Source organism: Lepidochelys olivacea (genome assembly GCF_965140295.1).
Source record: "Lepidochelys olivacea isolate rLepOli2 genome assembly, chromosome: 1".
In the NCBI taxonomy this organism is placed as follows: domain Eukaryota; kingdom Metazoa; phylum Chordata; order Testudines; family Cheloniidae; genus Lepidochelys; species Lepidochelys olivacea.
In genome coordinates, this window is record NC_140411.1 from 111,803,095 (window position 1) to 111,822,429 (window position 19,335).

The 19,335-nt window shown below is 44.7% G+C and overlaps 1 protein-coding gene across 2 annotated transcripts in view; it reads right to left on the bottom strand.

The window, feature by feature from the left end:
- Positions 1-19,335, bottom strand: part of TUBGCP3 (tubulin gamma complex component 3) — a 121,181-nt gene that overhangs the window by 3,527 nt on the left and 98,319 nt on the right. For both annotated transcript variants that reach the window (XM_084631504.1, XM_084631503.1), the window contains 4 exons: positions 4,261-4,349; positions 3,975-4,106; positions 2,114-2,254; positions 1,043-1,159 (listed from right to left, as the gene is read on the bottom strand). In XM_084631504.1, the coding sequence (XP_084487630.1) occupies positions 1,043-1,159; positions 2,114-2,254; positions 3,975-4,106; positions 4,261-4,349 (479 nt within the window). The remainder of the gene's footprint in view (positions 1-1,042; positions 1,160-2,113; positions 2,255-3,974; positions 4,107-4,260; positions 4,350-19,335) is intronic.

Here is a 19,335-nt window from a genome sequence, read left to right on the forward strand (position 1 = left end):
GCAAAACAGGAAGAGAACTGGCTCAACAAGTTTAGTTAGAAACATACATTAAAACATACATTATGAAGATGATATCACCGTAATCTTCAACATCTAATTTTATATTTTATTTACTGGCTTTTGAGTAGTTATCGCTAAAAAATACTGTCCTTATCCTACACAGTGCTCTTTGCAGGGGGTTTCAGAAAAGTACACGATGAGACATTTCAAATAAGCTTTGACAACTAGACACAACAGGGCAAGTTGAAACTGAAAATCCATCCTTGACAATCAATTTCCTGACCTTCGTAAATTGATAGAAGTGTGGCCCTAACGTTTTATGGTAGATTACAGTAACGTTAATTTCCTTAAAAAAAATCCTGTGGAATGCTTTGCTTGAAATGTAGCTAAGGGCTTCCATAGTGAATGGTGCATTTGGAATAAAATGTAACTAATTAAGAGTAAGCCTGAATAATTCTCTTTTCACAGCATGCGACTCTGCATGCTTTCACTTAGCTGCTCAGACACTACCCATTTCAACATCCCTAAAAGAAGAACAGAAAATGACTGTTTCTTTAAGAGAATTATTTGGGTAGTAATAATTTGCAAAGATTAGGAAGGTAAATGGAATGCAATTGGGATTATATGGATTAAGATTACTTTTAAAAGAGCTATTAAATCCATTATGAAACAAGTATGAGACTTAACACAAGAGGCTATCATGGTCCATCGTGTAAGTAAGTACTTGCTTTCAAAGCTCATTCAGAACAGCTACTAGAAGTTCCCAAATATCATCCACCTACAAACTATCAATTTTCCTACGGCTGATGTTTTCCATGGAGCCACTCTTGAATTAATTAAAACATATTTAAAAAGACAACACACTGTATTGAGGACTAGCTGACACGAATGCTTTAAAACAAAAAAAATTCAGATCATGGACAGACGAACATTCATATTGAAATTGCAAGTAGTTTTGATTTTTACAAATTCAAATTATACAAAACTGGCAAATTTATTTTTTTGGTACAGATTAAACAATCCTTATAAATCTGAAGGTCACCTGATAGAAATGTGTAAGTATTCGCAGCTGTGAACACATTTTTGGTATAGATTCTTGAAACTCTCTAATCCTTTTGTTCTCTTCTTCCTCTTCGGAAGTAGTTACTCCCCACTCACCCTACAGAACAAAGTGAGAGAGATGTTTAACCTCACATGTATAAACTATAGGTCCAGCAAACAACTGGACTAAACTGACATGTTCATACATCGAAATTCATCATAACAATCCACATATTCAGCTTCTCATATTGTGACTGTCAACCCCCTCACACTGGTTATGCAGCAAATATAACTAACTAGTTGTGTTAATCGACAAAAGGTGACAAGTTATAAAATGTACTGGCCAAGAATTATTATATGATAGACAACGGTAAATGAGAATTCCGTAAGTTTGTGTGTGTTTAGGAATGAGCTGGTTTCATCGCATATCCACTCTTCCAATTGAATGTATCTGTATGGTGGAAGGGAAAAGGATTCGACTTCTAGATTTAGGCAAGACATTTTCCAAGAGGGGTTCAGAGCTCTGAACCTACTCTCCACTCCTCAGTCTGAAACATCTCAAAAATGGCTGACTTTCAAGACCTGCTGCAAGACCTTCTATTTAACTTTCTATGGAGTATGTGGAAGCTGCTGATATACTCTCTCTCTGACTATATTTTTAACTTTTGGCAAAGGTACCTAACAACCTTGGATGTTTGTTTTGTCTTAAAAAGCACATCCACTTGAAATTAAAAAATACATTGTTCTTCCATCTGTTTCAAATAATTGCCACCCATAATTAAGGCTAAGATTATGTCAGAGAGGTCACTGAAGACACGGAATCCATGACTCCCAGAGACCTCCATGACATTTCCCATTTCAGGCCCAGGACGGCCAGGGCCGCCCCCCGCAGTTCCTAGCCCTTCCTCCCCCTTTTGTCAGTTATTTTAAAAAGAAAAAGTCAGGAACAGGTCACAGGCTTCTGTGTATTTTTGTTTATTACCTGCGACATGTCCGTGATTTTTTACTAAAAATAACTGTGATAAAATCTTAGCCGTACCCATAATACATTACACTGGCAGCCTTACTGTACCTCAAGTTCACGCTGCTTCTTTTTCTCTTCAAACTGCAACCTCAGCTGCAGCTCCTCCAAAGCAGCTCTGTACATTACATCTTGAGCACTCTGAAGCTCAATGATTTGATCAAAAATGGCTCGAAGCTGGTTAAGAAGTGTCTGTGAGAAGATTCAGAAAGAGTAAAAAAGAAGAAAATTCTGGATATAAAGAGGATTTTAAAGCTACTGTTACATTTGTTGAGATACTAAAGAATTATTTAGCTGGAAACAAATTGGTAACCTAGGGCACAACTGTGCAAAAAACCCTGATTCAGGAGAAACTTTAATACACTTCTTACCAGAACTAAAAAGGGCCAGTCCATATTGCAATAGCAACATGCTTCATCTCAAGCTCTGTGCCTGCATATGCACCCCAAATGCAAGCCAAGTGACCCACTTTTCTATCTGAAGATTATCACAATGGTTAAGAACATTAAGGGGAAGAGTGGAGTAAAACAGATGGCCAATAGTCCACTTCTAGGTCCAAAATAATTATGTTACTGCTACAGAAAGTCTGGAAAGAAAGAAAGAGCGAGAACATTTCGCAGTTCCTCTTTGTTCTCCTAAAAGATTCTTTTTAAATTCTTACCAGTTGTACAGCTCTTAGTAGCTGTGTAAAACAACTGAATTTTTAACATGAAGGGCTTTGCTCTGGTATTGCCCTTTTCCAACTCAAAAGCAGCTTTTTTGGCTAATTGGCCCATCAAGGAAATAATTATTTGTATTACAGTAGTGCTTGGAGGCTCTCAGTGTGTTATGTGTTATACAGAACAATATAGTACCCACCTCAAAGTGTTTACAATATAATCAAAGCAAGATGCAGAAAGTGGGTGGATTACACTATCGAAATAAATATGAGAGAGGAGATGAGGGCAATGGTAATGAGAACAGGCATTTACATAGGTCAAAAAGATAATAAACATCTGATGTCTCTACTGGCTATCTATCTAGTAGTTATCTGTTGGGAGATTCCCATAAGCATCGTGGAAGAACAAGTCTTGAGAAGGTATCTGAAGGAGAACAGGGTAGTGGTTTCACATTCTAGTCTGCAGAGGGTATTCCTCACATAAAAGGAGGCACGGAGGAAGGTGTGAAGATTCTTGTGGGAGAAGTCGACAAACATGCCACAAGGATGGAATCAGCATGTGGAGAAATGTGATAAGATACAGAGCATGTAAATATTTAGGGACTTAAAAGGTAAATGCTAGAAGTAAAGCTGGTCAAAGCCGGTCAACGTTTCAGAAAGAAAAAAATTTCAATACAAAATTTACAATTTCCTCCCTTTTTTCCAACCAGGTCTAATCTGAAGCTTGTATTTGGTGTGGGGGAGATGGTAGTGGAGGGACTCAAAGCTGTGTGTGTCATCAGACATGGTCAGAATGATGCTGGAGCAGGAGTTAGATGATACTCCATCGACACTATCTTCATTCTTCTCACTCAATCCTGTGATCAGTGACACAGAAAGACAGGGTTGGGGGGGGCCACAAAGAGTTCAATTTTGGCCCTGCAAAGTTTAAGTTGATGGCAAGACATCCTGGAGGAGTTAGACGGGCTGAGATACAGGACTGGACAGAGGCAGACAAATTAGGGGTAGGGTGGTAGATTTGAGCCATCAGCCTAGAGTTGGTGGAAGCCATGTGAGCAGAGGAAGTCACTTCAAGAAAGGGGTAGCTGGAGAAGAGGATTCAGTGTAGGCATTGGGCACAGCACCGAGTCCAATAAGGCTCTGATCCCGGGGGGAGGACTCTAGGTGCTACTGTAATATAAAAAAAATATTTTTATAATTTAAGCATGAGCTGACATAACAAAGTTATGATTTTATACAAAGAAAAAGGCTTACTCTGGAGTCGCTATCCAACAAACAGCGAGAGATGATTGTGTCCAAGAAAACTTCATGAGCAGCGATGATGTGATCTAAGTCCTGTGCTTGTTGGACCTTGTTCCAGAGCTCATCCCATGAACATTCAAGGACCTAGAAAACAAGGATTCAGGGCTAAGCTGTTCTATATTTGATAGATTATATAGTTACTCTTCTACTCTAAATAGAAGACACATAAGTCACCTTGGTTATTAAATGTGACTATTCTCCCTTTTTAACAGTAACAAATTAGATGGATAAAGTGTACCTCAAATGTAATGTAATACTGCATTTGATGAATGAAATGGACCATTTCTGATGCCAGCACGTGGCACTGATGCAGCACCCCAGAAAGCTCTGTAAAAAAACCCAGAGTTTATATATTAAAACAGAGGACACACACACCAGCCAGTGTATTAATATTGCTTTATCCAACATACTAAGTAAGCTATAGCAAGACAGTCATTGGTCTTCATCACTAGCTTTAATACTAGCTAGTAATACTTGAGTAAAGATCTTTCTCTAATGAATTTCTATGCAATATAAGACAAACAAGGAACCAGATGTCTAATCATATAGCATTTTATGGCTTTGCATTATGTAAAAGCCTTTTGCTTCTCAAATCCAAGAGACAGAAAGAAATGCATTATAACTGTACGCAATATTTAAATATGAAAATCTTACAACTCAATGTCTCGAACAAACACTTACTATCCTTCAGGGTTTTTGGTTTTTTTTTAAACACACAATTCTTCTGCATACTGTGCATGAAATATATGTGCTCTCTCAGATATTTTGAGGCAAAAGAGAAGGATGGTCCAGTGATTAGTGCATTAGCCTGGAACTAAGGAGCCATGGGTTCAACTCTCTGCTTCACCACAAATTTCCTGCATGACCTTATTAGGTAAATCACTAAGTGTCTCGCTGCCTCAGTTGTCCATCTGTAAAGCAGGGATAATAGCACCTCTTTACCATACCAGGTAGTTGTGAGAATAAAATACATAAAAGACTGTGAGATGCTCAGATACTACACTAATGGGATTATATAAGTAATGCAGATAGATTAAAGAAATAACATTTCATTAACTGCAAGGTAATCTTGCCACCCAAGAAAAATATGAAACTTTGAAATAGGTTAAGGACAAGTTAAGACTGTGGTGGTGGATTGTTGTTGTTGTTTTGGTTTTTTTAAAACACTTTGTGAGTTTATAAAACCATCAAAAGATTTGAGGGTCTACCAATGAGTACCACCTCTGGTTCTTCACTCAATTTCTTTGTTCATAAGCCATTCCTAGCACATTACATTACATTGATGCATGTGAGGAGTCAAATAAAAAATAAATCTCTAGTTTCATAATAAATGGATGGGTCTGCTACTTTGTTTTTTAATACATATTGTATCAATTTGCTACCCTCCCTGTGACCAAAGTATGTGGGAGCACAAAGAGACAGGACAAATAAAGGTATATTCAGTTTCTTTGTTTGTGTAACTTGTTTTAGGCTGAAAATAGGCATTATGCTGGGAGCCAGTGTCGAAGTTCCAGCACAGACTGTGTGTGACAACAGGCATGTCATTTACCTTCTCCAATCATGAGGTTCTCCATCTGTAAACTGGGGATACTGATATGTACCCATATCATAGGGAATAGGAGCCAAAAGGCATAGCTAAGTGTTAGTCACTCACTATGTTAGAGAAAATTATTAATTTCTTCCCTCTGCAGCTTTTTAAGGAAACACTCCTTTCTCTTGGATGAGGATCTGGCTATAGAAGTTGATGCATTGTGAATCTCCCAGACTGGATTATAATACATTGTGTCTAAAGCTGAAGATGGACAACACAACAGCATATCTTCATATCTTTTGTAAGGAATTACTTACACTTACAAAAATAAAATAATCCCAAAATCAAAAGACATGGTGAAGAAAGCTTTGGCAAATCAGGTAGAGACAAACAGCAGAACACACTAGGATGCCATTCAAGGCCGGATTAACCTTTTGTAGGCCCGGCGGCAAACATAATTGTGGGCCCCCATGGGGACAATGGAGCATGGCGCAGGGGGGTCGGTCCCCAGAACAAGGGACCAGCCGGGGCAATGGGGCACAGCATGGCAGGGGTGGCCCTGCTCCACCCAGCCCAGTGTGAGGGCACTATTTACAAACTGGCAGTTGCCAGATGCACAATAGCCCACCCGGCTCTGTGCTGCCAGCATGCCCCTTCCCCTCGGGGGTGGGCCCATGCCGTGCCACGCAGCCTCCCTGCCAAACACCAGAACACGCCCCCTTTCCCCCGATTCCCTATGGCCAGAGCCCCCACCAGATCCTGCCACAAATGCATAGCGCCCTGCACACCACCATAACTGCCCAGCACCTCACACAGAACCCCCACTCCCTAGTGCCCCAACACACAGATCTTCCCCGCTCCCTCACAGCCATGCACCCACCCCCAGCCCTCCAGAGACCCACTCCCCCACCCCCCAGCCCCACTCACCAGCCCTGCTGGGATGTGACTGTGTCTGCTCGGCTGAGCCACCAGCGCAGCCAGGGCTGGTCCCGGGGTGGGGAATCACTCCGGCCCCTTGCGAGTGGCAAGATCAGCCAGACCAGGGCCTGCCCCGTCCGGGCTCCCCCAGGACCCACTTGCCTGGAGGGGCCCAGTCAAGCCCCTCCCCCCCACTCCACTGTTTCTCCCCACAACTGACCGAGACTGGCCAGGCTTCTGCACCAGACCCAGGTGGCTCAGCTCCAGGTAGACAGGTGGTGGGAAGCAGAGACTGACCGGAGCCGGAGGTGCACTAGGCTCAGGCCAGGAGGCAGAGAGAAGCGGGCAGGTGGGGCCAGGGGCTGGAGAGGAGCCCTCGGCCAGCCAGCGGGCAGGCCAACAGGAGCAAATGGTGGAGGGGGAGCCAGTGGGCTGGCAGGGTCTGAGGGCACAGTGAAAGCAGAGCAGGCCAGGGCCCCTTCTGAGCATGGGCCTGGCTCCATGGAGCCACTGATGCCATTTATGGACAGTGTTACGTGACTCTATATTGCTGAGTAAAAACAACGAGGAGTACTTGTGGCACCTTAGAGACTAACAAATTTATTTGGGCATTTTATATTTTATATTGCTGAGTGTAGCACTTAGACACCAGAAGTGATACTATTCTAGAAATACATAAAGGGCAGCCAACGGCAGAGGTCAGTCTAGAACTCCGGTATATTTTGCTCCCAGCCACGTGCAGACTTTTTTAAGCTACGGTTTCATTCCTTTAGGGCCTTCTGGGTCTTTTCCCAAATCTTCTGAGAATGGTTAAACTAGATCACTAAACACCAGCACTGTACAAGACAAAATGAAGGTGGTCCTTGTCCTGAGGGACTTGCAACCCAAGAGAGACAAGAAAGTCAGGGAATCCTGGGAAGGCCAAAGGAAAAGGACTTGACAGACTCAACGTATTTGTTGGTTTAGATCGCGGTCGGCAACCTATGGCACACGTGCTAAAGACGGCGCACAAGCCCATTTTTAATGGCAGCTGCCAGCTCTCCTGCCTCTTCTCACAGTGTGCTGAGTTCCTGCCCCTCTTCCTCTTCATCCCTCCCTCCCTGTTGGCCCTTGCGAGGGAGGGGGTGGGGGAGGAGCGGAGTCAGCGTGCTCACTGCTCCCGACGACGGAGGCAGAAAAGAAGCAGGGGCAGGGCATATCCCCTCCAGCCCCCTGCTGTGAGCACCCCATAACCCCAGCCCTCTGCCCTGAGCCCTGCAGCCCCGCACACCCCCAAGGCCCCTGTCCTGAGCCTTGTACCCCCCTCACACACACCCAGCCCTCTGCTTGACTCCTTTACCCCCTGCCCCAAGACCCCAACCCTGACTCTGGCACCCCCACACATACCCAGGCCCCCGTGCCCTGACACCTGCACCCCCCTCACATGCCCCCAGCCCTCTGCCCTGACTCTTGCACCCCCCCACATCCCCAGCCCCCCCCACCCCATGCACCCCCCACATCCCCACCCCAAGCACCAAACAGGAGCTCCTGCACCTCCCCCCCCCCCACATTCCCACCTGCACCCCTCCCAGCAAATGGGAGCTGCCAACTACATCATCAACCAACTACACCATCCACCCTATAGCAACTTCATCTAGATCATATTTCCCTAATTTCTGTATGAGACTGGCAAGCCTTACTAAAAATTAAGGTCTCTCAAATCAAAAGCTTCCCTCCTTCCCCTCCACAAGGCCAGTAACCCTGTCAAAGAAGAAAATTAGGCTAGTCTGGCATAATTTGTTCTTGACAAATCCATGTTGGCTATTACTTATTACCCTAATTCTTTAGGTGCTTACAAACTGACCGTTTAATAATTTGTTCCATATCTTGCTGGGTGTCATAAAGTCAGGCTGATTGGTCTAGAATTTCCAAGGTCCTCTTTGTTATCCATTTTCAAGATAGTTACTATATTTATCTTCTCCATTCCCCTCATGAGTTCTCAAAGATAATCGCTAACGGTTCCAAGATTGCTTCAGCTAGTTGCTTAAGCACTCCAACTTGAATTTCATCAGACCCTGCCAACTTAATTACATCTAACCTATCTAAATATTCTTTAACCTGTTCTCTCTCTATTTTAACTTGTGTTCCTTCCTCCTTGTTGTTACTGTGAATTGTGTTAAGTATATGGTCAAAATTAACCTTTTTAAGTGAACACTAAAGCAAAATATGCATTGAATACCTCAGCCTTTTTGAAGTCACCTGTTATTAGCTCTCCTTCCCCACCAAACAGGAAGGGCCTATACATTCTCTCATCTCTCTCTTGCTCCTAGTATATGTATAAAGCCTTTTCTTATTGCTTTGGATATCTTTTGTTCGGTGTAACTCATTTTTTGCCTTAGCCTTTCTGATTCTGTCCCTACATGCTTCTGTTATTCTTTGGTATTCATGCTTAGCAAGTTGACCATGTTTCTACTTTTGTAGGATTCCTTTTGATTTTCAGGTCATTAAAGAACTCCTGATGGAGCCATATTGGCTTCTTTCTTCCTATCTTTCCCTCACATCAGGATAGTAGGCTACTGTGCCTTTAATATTGTCTCTGAGAAACTGCCAGATCTCCTGAACTCCTTTATACCTTAGATTTTCTTCTTACAGGACCGTACCTACCAGCTCTCTGAGTTTGTTAAAGCCTGCTTTTTGAATTCCATGGTGCTTATACTGCTGCTCTCACTCTTTCCTTAGAATCATAAAATCTATCATTTCATGATCACTTTAACCTAAATTGCTTCCACCTTCATATTCGCAACCAATTCCTCCCTGTTAGTCAGAATCAAGTCTAAAATGGCTGCCCTTCGGTTACTTCCTTAACTTTCTGAAACAAGAAGTTGTCCAATACATTCCAAGAACTTTTTGGAGATTTTGTATTTTGCCATATTACTTTTCCAACAAATATCTGGGTAGTTCAAGTCCCACATAGGTACAAAGGTATGGGGACCTTTAACATTTCAACACTTTGTATAAGAAAGCTACATTATGTAAATTTTATAGGTTTCTATAATTAGTAATAATCTAATTCCCCTTTCTAAATCTTGTACAGTTGGACACCTGATAATAACTTAGCCTGCCTTTTCAGGTGTATGGTGCAGGTGTGTGTGTGTGGGGGGAATATTAAAAAACCTCTAAAAATAAAGTTAAATTAATTTTTTTCTAAAAGTTCTCTATTTGTATTTGGCTCTTCTATGACTATGTGATATAAATGCCAGTGAAGACTTTCTAAGTCCCTCATACCTTTGCCAGTAGTAAGTATGTGGCCAGCATACTGACAAAAAGCCTTACACCGCAGCATACATACTTCTCTCTCATAGTATTATTATACAGCTTTGTTTACACTCAACTTTTATTACATACAAAGAAGCACCTATCCATTGTTCTAGGCAATCCTTCATATATTTTAGAACAATTAAAAAACCCAGACTCTTCCAGTACTCTCACTTTGTCCAATAATTAATACATTTATAACCAAGCTGCTACAATATGTAACCCATCTTTGTGATCTCCCAGTGTCTCAAAGCCAGAATACACACAGCGTTGGATCAGATAGGATGTAGGAGGGGGAGAAGCAACTTGGAAAGCGGAATGGCCCTCAAGGAGAACACCCCACCAGATGTCTCCCTCACTTTTATATGAGTGGAGCTCCAACTCAGACACCTCCACTGCTCACAACAGTGACTGCAAGCCATGGGGAGAGAGGTGTTCGGTCACACAGGTATCAGTCCATTTAGGGCTAGATCAAAATCAATAACAAATTTTAGCCAATACCTAGTAGGTCGCCAATATGGATCCAAAAAACACTGCTGTCGTGTGCTCCCAGAAAGATGTACACTATAAAAAGAGTACTAAAATTCAAAATCAGCTTCAAACTTCTGAATAGATTCAGGATCTAGCCACACAGAGCACAGTACAATGGTTTATTCTAGAAGTGACAAAGGTGTGACTAGTCCATTCATATCTGAAAAAAATGGCAGCTTCCTGGCTGTAAATAGATGAAATAAAGCTGTTCCAGCTGTTAAAAGAGCACATATCAGATGTGGCCAGAAGTCCAGCCAGACTTCTAGATTGTTCACCTGCCCCACAAATGAAAAGCTAAACCAACCAACCAGAGAGGGGCAAATTTGGATTCCTGCCAGCTAGCTGTCCCAAACAATATTTTCATTTTCTCTGGATCGAGTATTATTTTATATTTCTCTCTCTCTCTCTCTCACACACACACACACACACACACACACACAGCAGAAACACAATACTATGCCAAAGCAGCAATGAACTAAAATCAGACTTCTAAAGACTAACAAGTACCATCTTCTGTAAAATTAGACAAGAAAACTAGACTATATATTTGGCTCTGTAGATGGGAAACACACTCTGCTAAAACCCATTTGTAATTCTCTTCTGCCCTCTAAAGGCTGTTTCAAGATTTTCAACTTTGTAGTTTGGATGATTAAAAACAGGTGTATTACGTATATCTTTGGACTAGACATTATCAAAATAGCCACAAAAGGTTGATATTAATCTGAATAAGACAAAAGAGGCTTTTTTTGTTAATACTACAGATTTTTTACCTAACACATGCAGTGAAGCAGTCGTAGCTCAGAGTAAGGCTGTGGCCAGAACTCCATCTTTGGCATGAACTAGAATCCCCAAGTATTCCAGCACACAAAAATGTAAAACATAACCCAACAATTCCCCCCAAGCATAAATGATTAAGGTAAGTTTTCCACGTAATACTTAGTTTTGCTGTTAATTAACACAAACAAGGGCTTTAGTGTTACTTCCGGTTTTGCATGCTGTCAGGGTTCCCTCCCCACTCTGAACTCTAGGGTACAGATGTGGGGACCCGCATGAAAGACCCCCTAAGCTTATTTTTACCAGCTTAGGCTAAAAACTTTCCCAAGGCACAAATTTTGTCTTGTCCTTGAACAGTATGCTGCCACCACCAAGTGACTTAGACAAAGAACAGGGAAAGGACCACTTGGAGTTCCTATTTCCCCAAAATATCCCCCCAAGCCCTTACATCCCCTTTCCTGGGGAGGCTTGAAAATAAACAAGTTGAGCACAAATCAGCCTTGGATTTTTAAGACCCAAAAAACCCACTCAGATTCTTAAAAAAACAGAACTTTATTAGAAGAACAAAAAAAAGATAAGAGAACAACTCGGTAAGATCAGAATGGAAGATAATCTTACAGGCAGTCAGATTCAAAACATAGAGAATCCCTCTAGGCAAAACCTTAAATTACAAAAAGACACAAAACAGGAATACACATTTCCTCCAGCACAGCGAATTTCACAAGCCAAAACAAAGAAAACCTAATGCATTTTCTAGCTAGATTTCTTACTAACTGTAAAGGAGCTGGAGGGCTTGCATCCTTGATCTGTTCCCGGCAAAGGTATCGCACAGACAAAAGCCTTTCTCCCCCCTCCAAGATTTGAAAGTATCTTGATCCCTCATTGGTCATTTGGGTCAGGTGCCAGCCAGGTTACCTGAGTTCAACCCTTTACAGATAAAAGTACTTTGCCTCTGGTCAGGAGGGATTTTATAGCACTGTATGCAGAAAGGTGGTTACCCTTCCCTTTATATTTATGACACATGTGCATAACCCACAGGTCAAATTAAGAGGGAATGTAAGCAGGTGTCAAGTTAGGCCTACTTAAACTGATGTAGCCATTGAAGTAAGATGTGTTGAAATTGGCAATGTAATTTACAAACCAAAGAACTGGAAGAAGTCATGAGTTAAAGTAAGTGGCCATCTACTTTAATATAACCCTTCTTGCATCCTCTTGTTCGTTGCCTTGCTTGCTACACTCCTCTTCCAGCCCCTCAGCACATGCATTGCCACTAAATCAGACTTCACTTTACTGAAGGGACAGGAGGCGATATGTAAAATAGGATGCAAGTTAAAAAACTAGTAATGGAGCTACATCTGAAGTAAGTCTAAGGGGAGCTTCTGAGAGCCTAAGTTAGTGTAATGTACATATTTGTGGAGGGTGGGAGTTGGAGGGGAAGAACTGAAAGGTTTAAGATTCAACAGTTTCAGACTCTAAGACGCATATCTCAATTCATTACGCTGAGGCAGAGGAAGAGGAAAAAAGAGAAGGTTAATCACCTTGCAATAACTGAGATTTTTTGAGATGTGTGTCCCTGTGGGTGCTCCACTCCAGGTGACGGTGCGTCCTGGCGCCATTGATCGGAGATGTTTGGTAGCAGTGCCTAGTCGGGACAAACACACCCAGCTGTTCTCGTGGCATCATTAGGGTCTATCTGCGTGTGCGCGTCCCGCAACCCCTCAGTTCCTTCTCTACCGTAGAGTCGTCTGATTCATACTTCAAAGTAGAGGGGAGGAGGGTGGGTAGTGGAGCACCTCGAAAAACCTCAGTTACTGCAAGGTGAGTAACCTTCTATTCTTCTTCGAGTGCTGTCCCTGTGGGTGCTCCACTCCAGATGAATGTGAAGCAGTACCCACTATGGTTGCTGGGACTTTGGATTTGCGTCATTGATACCGGAAGACAGTACTGGATGTCCTACTATGGTGTCTGCTGTGGTGTCATAGAATCATAGAATATCAGGGTTGGAAGGGACCTCAGGAGGTCATCTAGTCCAACCCCCTGCTCAAAAACAGGACCCATCCCCAATTAAATCATCCCAGCCAGGGCTTTGTCAAGCCTTACCTTAAAAACTTCTAAGGAAGGAGATTCCACCACCTCCCTAGGCAACGCATTCCAGTGTTTCACCACCCTCCTAGTGAAAAAGTTTTTCCTAATATCCAACCTAAACCTCCCCCACTGCAACTTGAGACCATTACTCCTTGTCCTGTCCTCTTCCACCACTGAGAATAGTCTAGAACCATCCTCTCTGGAACCACCTCTCAGGTAGTTGAAAGCAGCTATCAAATCCCCCTTCATTCTTCTCTTCTGCAGGCTAAACAATCCCAGTTCCCTCAGCCTCTCCTCATAACTCATGTGTTTCAGACCCCTAATCATTTTTGTTGCCCTTCGCTGGACTCTCTCCAATTTATCCACATCCTTCTTGTAGTGTGGGGCCCAAAACTGGACACAGTACTCCAGATGAGGCCTCACCAATGTCGAACAGAGGGGGACGATCACGTCCCGTGATCTGCTCGCTATGCCCCTACTTATACATCCCAAAATGCCATTGGCCTTCTTGGCAACAAGGACACACTGCTGGCTCATATCCAGCTTCTCGTCCACGGTCACCCCTAGGTCCTTTTCCGCAGAACTGCTGCCTAGCCATTCAGTCCCTAGTCTGTAGCTGTGCAGTGGGTTCTTCCGTCCTAAGTGCAGGACCCTGCACTTATCCTTATTGAACCTCATCAGATTTCTTTTGGCCCAATCCTCCAATTTGTCTAGGTCCCTCTGTATCCTGTCCCTGCCCTCCAGCGTATCTACCACTCCTCCCAGTTTAGTATCATCCGCAAATTTGCTGAGAGTGCAATCCACACCATCCTCCAGATCATTTATGAAGATATTGAACAAAACTGGCCCCAGGACCGACCCCTGGGGCACTCCACTTGACACCGGCTGCCAACTAGACATGGAGCCATTGATCACTACCCGTTGAGCCCGACAATCTAGCCAACTTTCTACCCACCTTATAGTGCATTCATCCAGCCCATACTACTTTAACTTGCTGACAAGAATACTGTGGGAGACCGTGTCAAAAGCTTTGCTAAAGTCAAGAAACAATATGTCCACTGCTTTCCCTTCATCCACAGAACCGGTAATCTCATCATAGAAGGCAATTAGATTAGTCAGGCATGACTTTCCCTTGGTGAATCCATGCTGACTGTTCCTGATCACTTTCCTCTCATGTAAGTGCTTCAGGATTGATTCTTTGAGGACCTGCTCCATGATTTTTCCGGGGACTGAAGTGAGGCTTACTGGCCTATAGTTCCCAGGATCCTCCTTCTTCCCTTTTTTAAAGATTGGCACTACATTAGCCTTTTTCCAGTCATCCGGGACTTCCCCCGTTCGCCACGAGTTTTCAAAGATAATGGCCAATGGCTCTGCAATCACAGCTGCCAGTTCCTTTAACACTCTCGGATGCAACTCATCCGGCCCCATGGACTTGTGCACGTCCAGTTTTTCTAAATAGTCCCTAACCACCTCTTTCTCCACAGAGGGCTGGCCATCTATTCCCCATGTTGTGATGCCCAGCAAAGCAGTCTGGGAGCTGACCTTGTTCGTGAAGACAGAGGCAAAAAAAGCATTGAGTACATTAGCTTTTTCCACATCCTCCGTCACTAGGTTGCCTCCCTCATTCATTAAGGGGCCCACACTTTCCTTGGCTTTCTTCTTGTTGCCAACATACCTGAAGTCCTGTGTGATAGCGTCATGTTTGGCAAACGTGTGGTCTGATGCCCATGTGGCCGCCTTGCATATGTCAGTAACGGTTAAGTTTTACAGGAATCCAACGGATATTGACATCGCTCTAGTAAAGTGTGTTCTGATGCCCTCGTGGGGTTGAGCATTCTGGGTCTGGTAGCAGGACCTAACACATTCAGATATCCACTTGGAGAGTCATTGCTTGGAAATAGCAGCACTCTTCGATTGCTCAGTAGTGGACACAAATAGTCTAGGGGGATTTACGGAATGCCTTAGTTCTGTCTAGATAAAAGGCAATTACACGTCTGACATCAAGAGTATGTAATGCCGCTTCTTGTGGGTTCTTATGAGGTTTGGGGTAGGATGCAAGTAAGTGTATTGGCTGATCGAGGTAGAAGGTAGAGGCTGCCTTGGGAAGGAATTTGGGGTAGGGTCACATCGTAATCTTGTCTTTAAAGAAAATCGTGTAGGGAGGGAAGGCCGTTAGTGTGCTTATTTCCACGACCCTTCTCACCAATGTTAGGGTGACCAAGAAAGCTACTTTCATGGACATGTGTAGTATGGAGGAGGTAGCCAGTTGTTCAAAGGGAGGTTTCATAAGACCCCGGAGAACTAGATTCAGATTCCAGGTAGCTGAATCTCAGGGTAAAGGTTTTGAAGGCCCGTGAGGAAGCATTTTATGGTGGGGTGGGTGAAAACTGAAAACCCATCCAGCATGTCATGGAAGGTATTAACTGCCGCAAGGTGTACTCTGATAGAGCTGAGCGATAGTCTCTTTTTTTTCAGTTGAAAGAGGTAGTCCAAGGTATCAGGGAAAAGCATGGTCTGGGTGGCAAGTTTCTGTGGGAGCACCATATGGAGAACTGTTTCCATTTTTGCAGGTAAGTCTTACGAGTGGATACTCGTCTACTGTGGAGGATGATGTGTTGGACCTGCTCCGAACAAGCTAGTTCGTGTGTTTGGAACCATGAAGGAACGACGCCATCAGATGGAGCTTCTGCAGTTGTGGATGGAGAATCTGACCATTGCCCTGGGAAAGCAGATCCAGACTCTTGGGAAGAGTTCTTGGAGGGCGGATGGACATGTGCAGCAGGTAAGGATACTATGTCTGTCTGGGCCAGGCTGGGGCAGTAAGTATGACCCTGCCTTGTTCTCTTTGATCTTGCATAGGACTCTGTATCAGTGGGACTGGCAGAAAAGCGTACATAAGTGTTTTGTCCCACGGAATGAGGAACGCGTCTCCAAGGGACGCGGTCCCAAGTCCCGCTTTGGAGTGGAATAGATTGCATTTGTGCTTTTGTGTTGTGGCAAAACAGGTCTACGGACGGGGTGCCTCAGTAGGAGAAGAGCTGTTGTAGTAGCGTGGGATGCAATTCCCATTTGTGTTCTTGTGAGAAGTGTCTGCTGAGTGTGTTGGTGGTAGTGTTCTGACACCCAGGCAGGTAGGAAGCAGTAATCTCTATGGGACATTGTATGCACCAATTCCATAGTTGGATAGCTTCTGTGATAGGGAGTGCGACAGCGCCCCCCCATCTGTTGATGTAGAACTTACATACTATATTGTCTGTCAAGAGCTGAACAGATTTGTTCCTTATGATTGGGAGAAAGTGGAGGCAGGCATATCTGACTGCTCTGAGCTCTAGAAGATTTATGTGCAGACGTGTTTCTGATACGAACCATCAGCCCTGTGTTGTGAGAGCTCCTAGGTGCACTCCCCAGCATATCAGGGAAACGTCTGTCATGATCATGAGCACAGGGAATTTTGATGGAAGGGGACACCCGTGCACGTGTTTCCCGTTTTTGTCCACCATTGGAGGGAGGCGAATACCTTTGCTGGAGGAGTTAGCATCATGCGGTGGCTGTGCCTGCTGGGTTTGTATATGGAGCTGAGCCAACCCTGAAGGCATCTCATATGTAGTCTGGCATATTTGACCATGAAGGTGGTGGTTGCCATGTGACCAAGAAGCTGCAGGCATGTTTGTGCCTCTATTCTGCGGCAAATGGACAAGGAGTGTATAATGGCAAGGAATCTGGTGTGTGGGAGTGAGGCTCTGGTCAAAAGTTGAGTACAGATGAACCCCGATGAACTCGACTTGCTGTTGGTATCATGGTGGACTTTTGGAATTTGCAGGCCTAGACTGTGGAAGAGGGAGATGGTAAAACAAGTGGCCTCTAATGTCTCATCGTACGAACGGCCTTTGATAAGGCAGTCGTCCAGGTAGGGGAAAAGTATAATTCCAGGTCTGCATAGGTGGGCCACCATTACTCCAAGACTCTTGCAGAACGCTCTCAGTGCTGTGGAGAGTCCGAACGGTAGCACTCTCTATTGGAAGGGGTCATGCCCTACTGCGAATCGCAGAAAGCATCTGTGTGCTAGGTGAATAGATATATGAAAATAGGCATCCTGTAAGTCGAGGGCTGTGAACCAATCCCTTTGTTCCAGCGCATGTATTATTGTGCCTAATGTGACCATCTTGAATGTCTGTATGCGTACGAATTTGTTCAGTCTGCATAAGTCTAGTATAGATTGCCATCCTCCGGCTTTCTTCTGGGTCAGAAAATAGTGAGAGTAAAACCCTTTTCCCCGATGTTGCACTGATACAGGTTCCACTGCACCTACCTGTAGAAGATGAGTCACCTCTGCTCGAAGTCGGTGCTCGTGAGAGGGGTCCCTGAAGAGGGACGGGGAAGAGGGAAAGGTGGGTGGGCATGAAATGAAAGGGATGGAGTAGCTCAATTGTACTATTTCCAGGACCAGTGGTCCTGTGTGACCTGTTGCCAGACATGGTGGAAAAACTGGAGGCGGTGGCCAAATGGGCAAGTAAGCAGTGGTGCCAAGGGATGGTCGCGTAGACCCCTGACCAAGGCTTCAAAATTGTTTGTTTCCCAATGTGTGGGATGTAGTCGGTTGTGCACGGTTTTGTCTGCGCCGGGGAGGTCTGTTGTGGTTCCTCCCACTATCATACGGTCTCGACTGGGGCCGGTGATATTCTTGTGCATGGGGCCTCTGATAAGGCTGATACCATTGCCTCCTGGGGAAGCAGGGGTATATCCTCAGCTTGCGCAGAATGGCCCTAGAGAGTCTTTCATGGTGTGAACGACTTCATTTTTTTTTGGAAAAAAAGTTTATCCTCATCAAAGGGAAGCTCCTCCACTTTGGTCTGCAGATCTTTAGGGATGCCAGATGCAGACAGCCAGGAAGATCAGCACATCACTACCACGGTGGCAGTAGTGCGGGCTGCTGTGTCCATGTCCAGGGATGCTTGTAGCGCCATCCTAGACACCAGCTGACCTTCGATGAGGACTGATTTAAAATCCGCTCTTCTGTCCTCTGGGATATGGGAGGTAAAGTCAAATAACTTCTTGTACTTGTCATAGTCGTAGCTTGCGAGGAGGGCGGAATAATTTGCAATTCTGAATTGCAGAGTGGAGGAGGTGTAAACCTTGTGGCCCAGGCAGTCAAGTCGTTTGAGGTCCTTATCTTGCAGAGTGGGCCGGTATTGTGGCTACTTTGTTCTGTGGGTCGCTGCATCCACCACAAGAGAGTTGTGCTGTGGGTGGGAAAATAAGAAATCTACGTCCTTAGCCGCTACATCATATTTCCATTCAGCCCTTTTACATATTGGTGGGATGGAGGCAGGGGTCTGCCATATAGCGTAAGTGGGTTCCAGGAGGGCCTCGTTTATGGATAGAGTGCAATCTTTGATGGAGCAGAGGGTTGGAGGATTTTCAGGAGTCTGTGTTGCGTCACCTGCACTTCCTCTAATGGAATGTCCTGGCTGATTGTCATCCCTTAAAAAGTTCCTGGAACTGCTTAAAATTGTCCACGTTCTGTGGTGGTGGTGGCATGAGAGCTTCATCTGCCGCTGACGGAGAGTTATGAGCAGATGATTCAGGGAAAGGTTCGTAGCCCACATCTTCAAGGGGGGGCTCAGGAGCTCTGGATGTAGATGGAGCTGGAGATAGAGGTGCAGAGCGGGTCTGCGGTCTGGTGGTCCGCAAGAAAGATTGCCGTCATGGGTAGACGAAGGGACCACTGAGGCCAGGGAATAGGATATGAAAAGTGGGGCCTCGCCCATGGTAGGTCAAAGTAGGGAAATTGGTGGGGAAAACTCTGCCTGCTGCGGCATGTCATTCTCACTGTCAGTGAGGGTGGCCAGGTCAGGTGGCGAGAGCGGCTGGTCAAAGAGTGAGCGCTCAGTGCCTAGGAGAGGGGAGTCAGGCTCTGGGGCCACGGAGATGTCAGCATGATTTAAGAATGGTTGCTGATCCTTGAGCTGCGATGCCACGGGTCTCGGAGCATCAGCAGATGTCCGCAACAATTTTTGCTTAGCCTCGGTGGGTGCCATCGGCCACCTATAGGTGCCCTGCGAGGATGGTGTGTCTGCAGCAGGGGTCATTGTCAGGCTTGGTGCCAACATTCTTAGTCAGCACCGGGATGGACAGCGCTGCTGGTACTGGGTCCATCTGTGGTGCCGGCAGGGCTGGTGC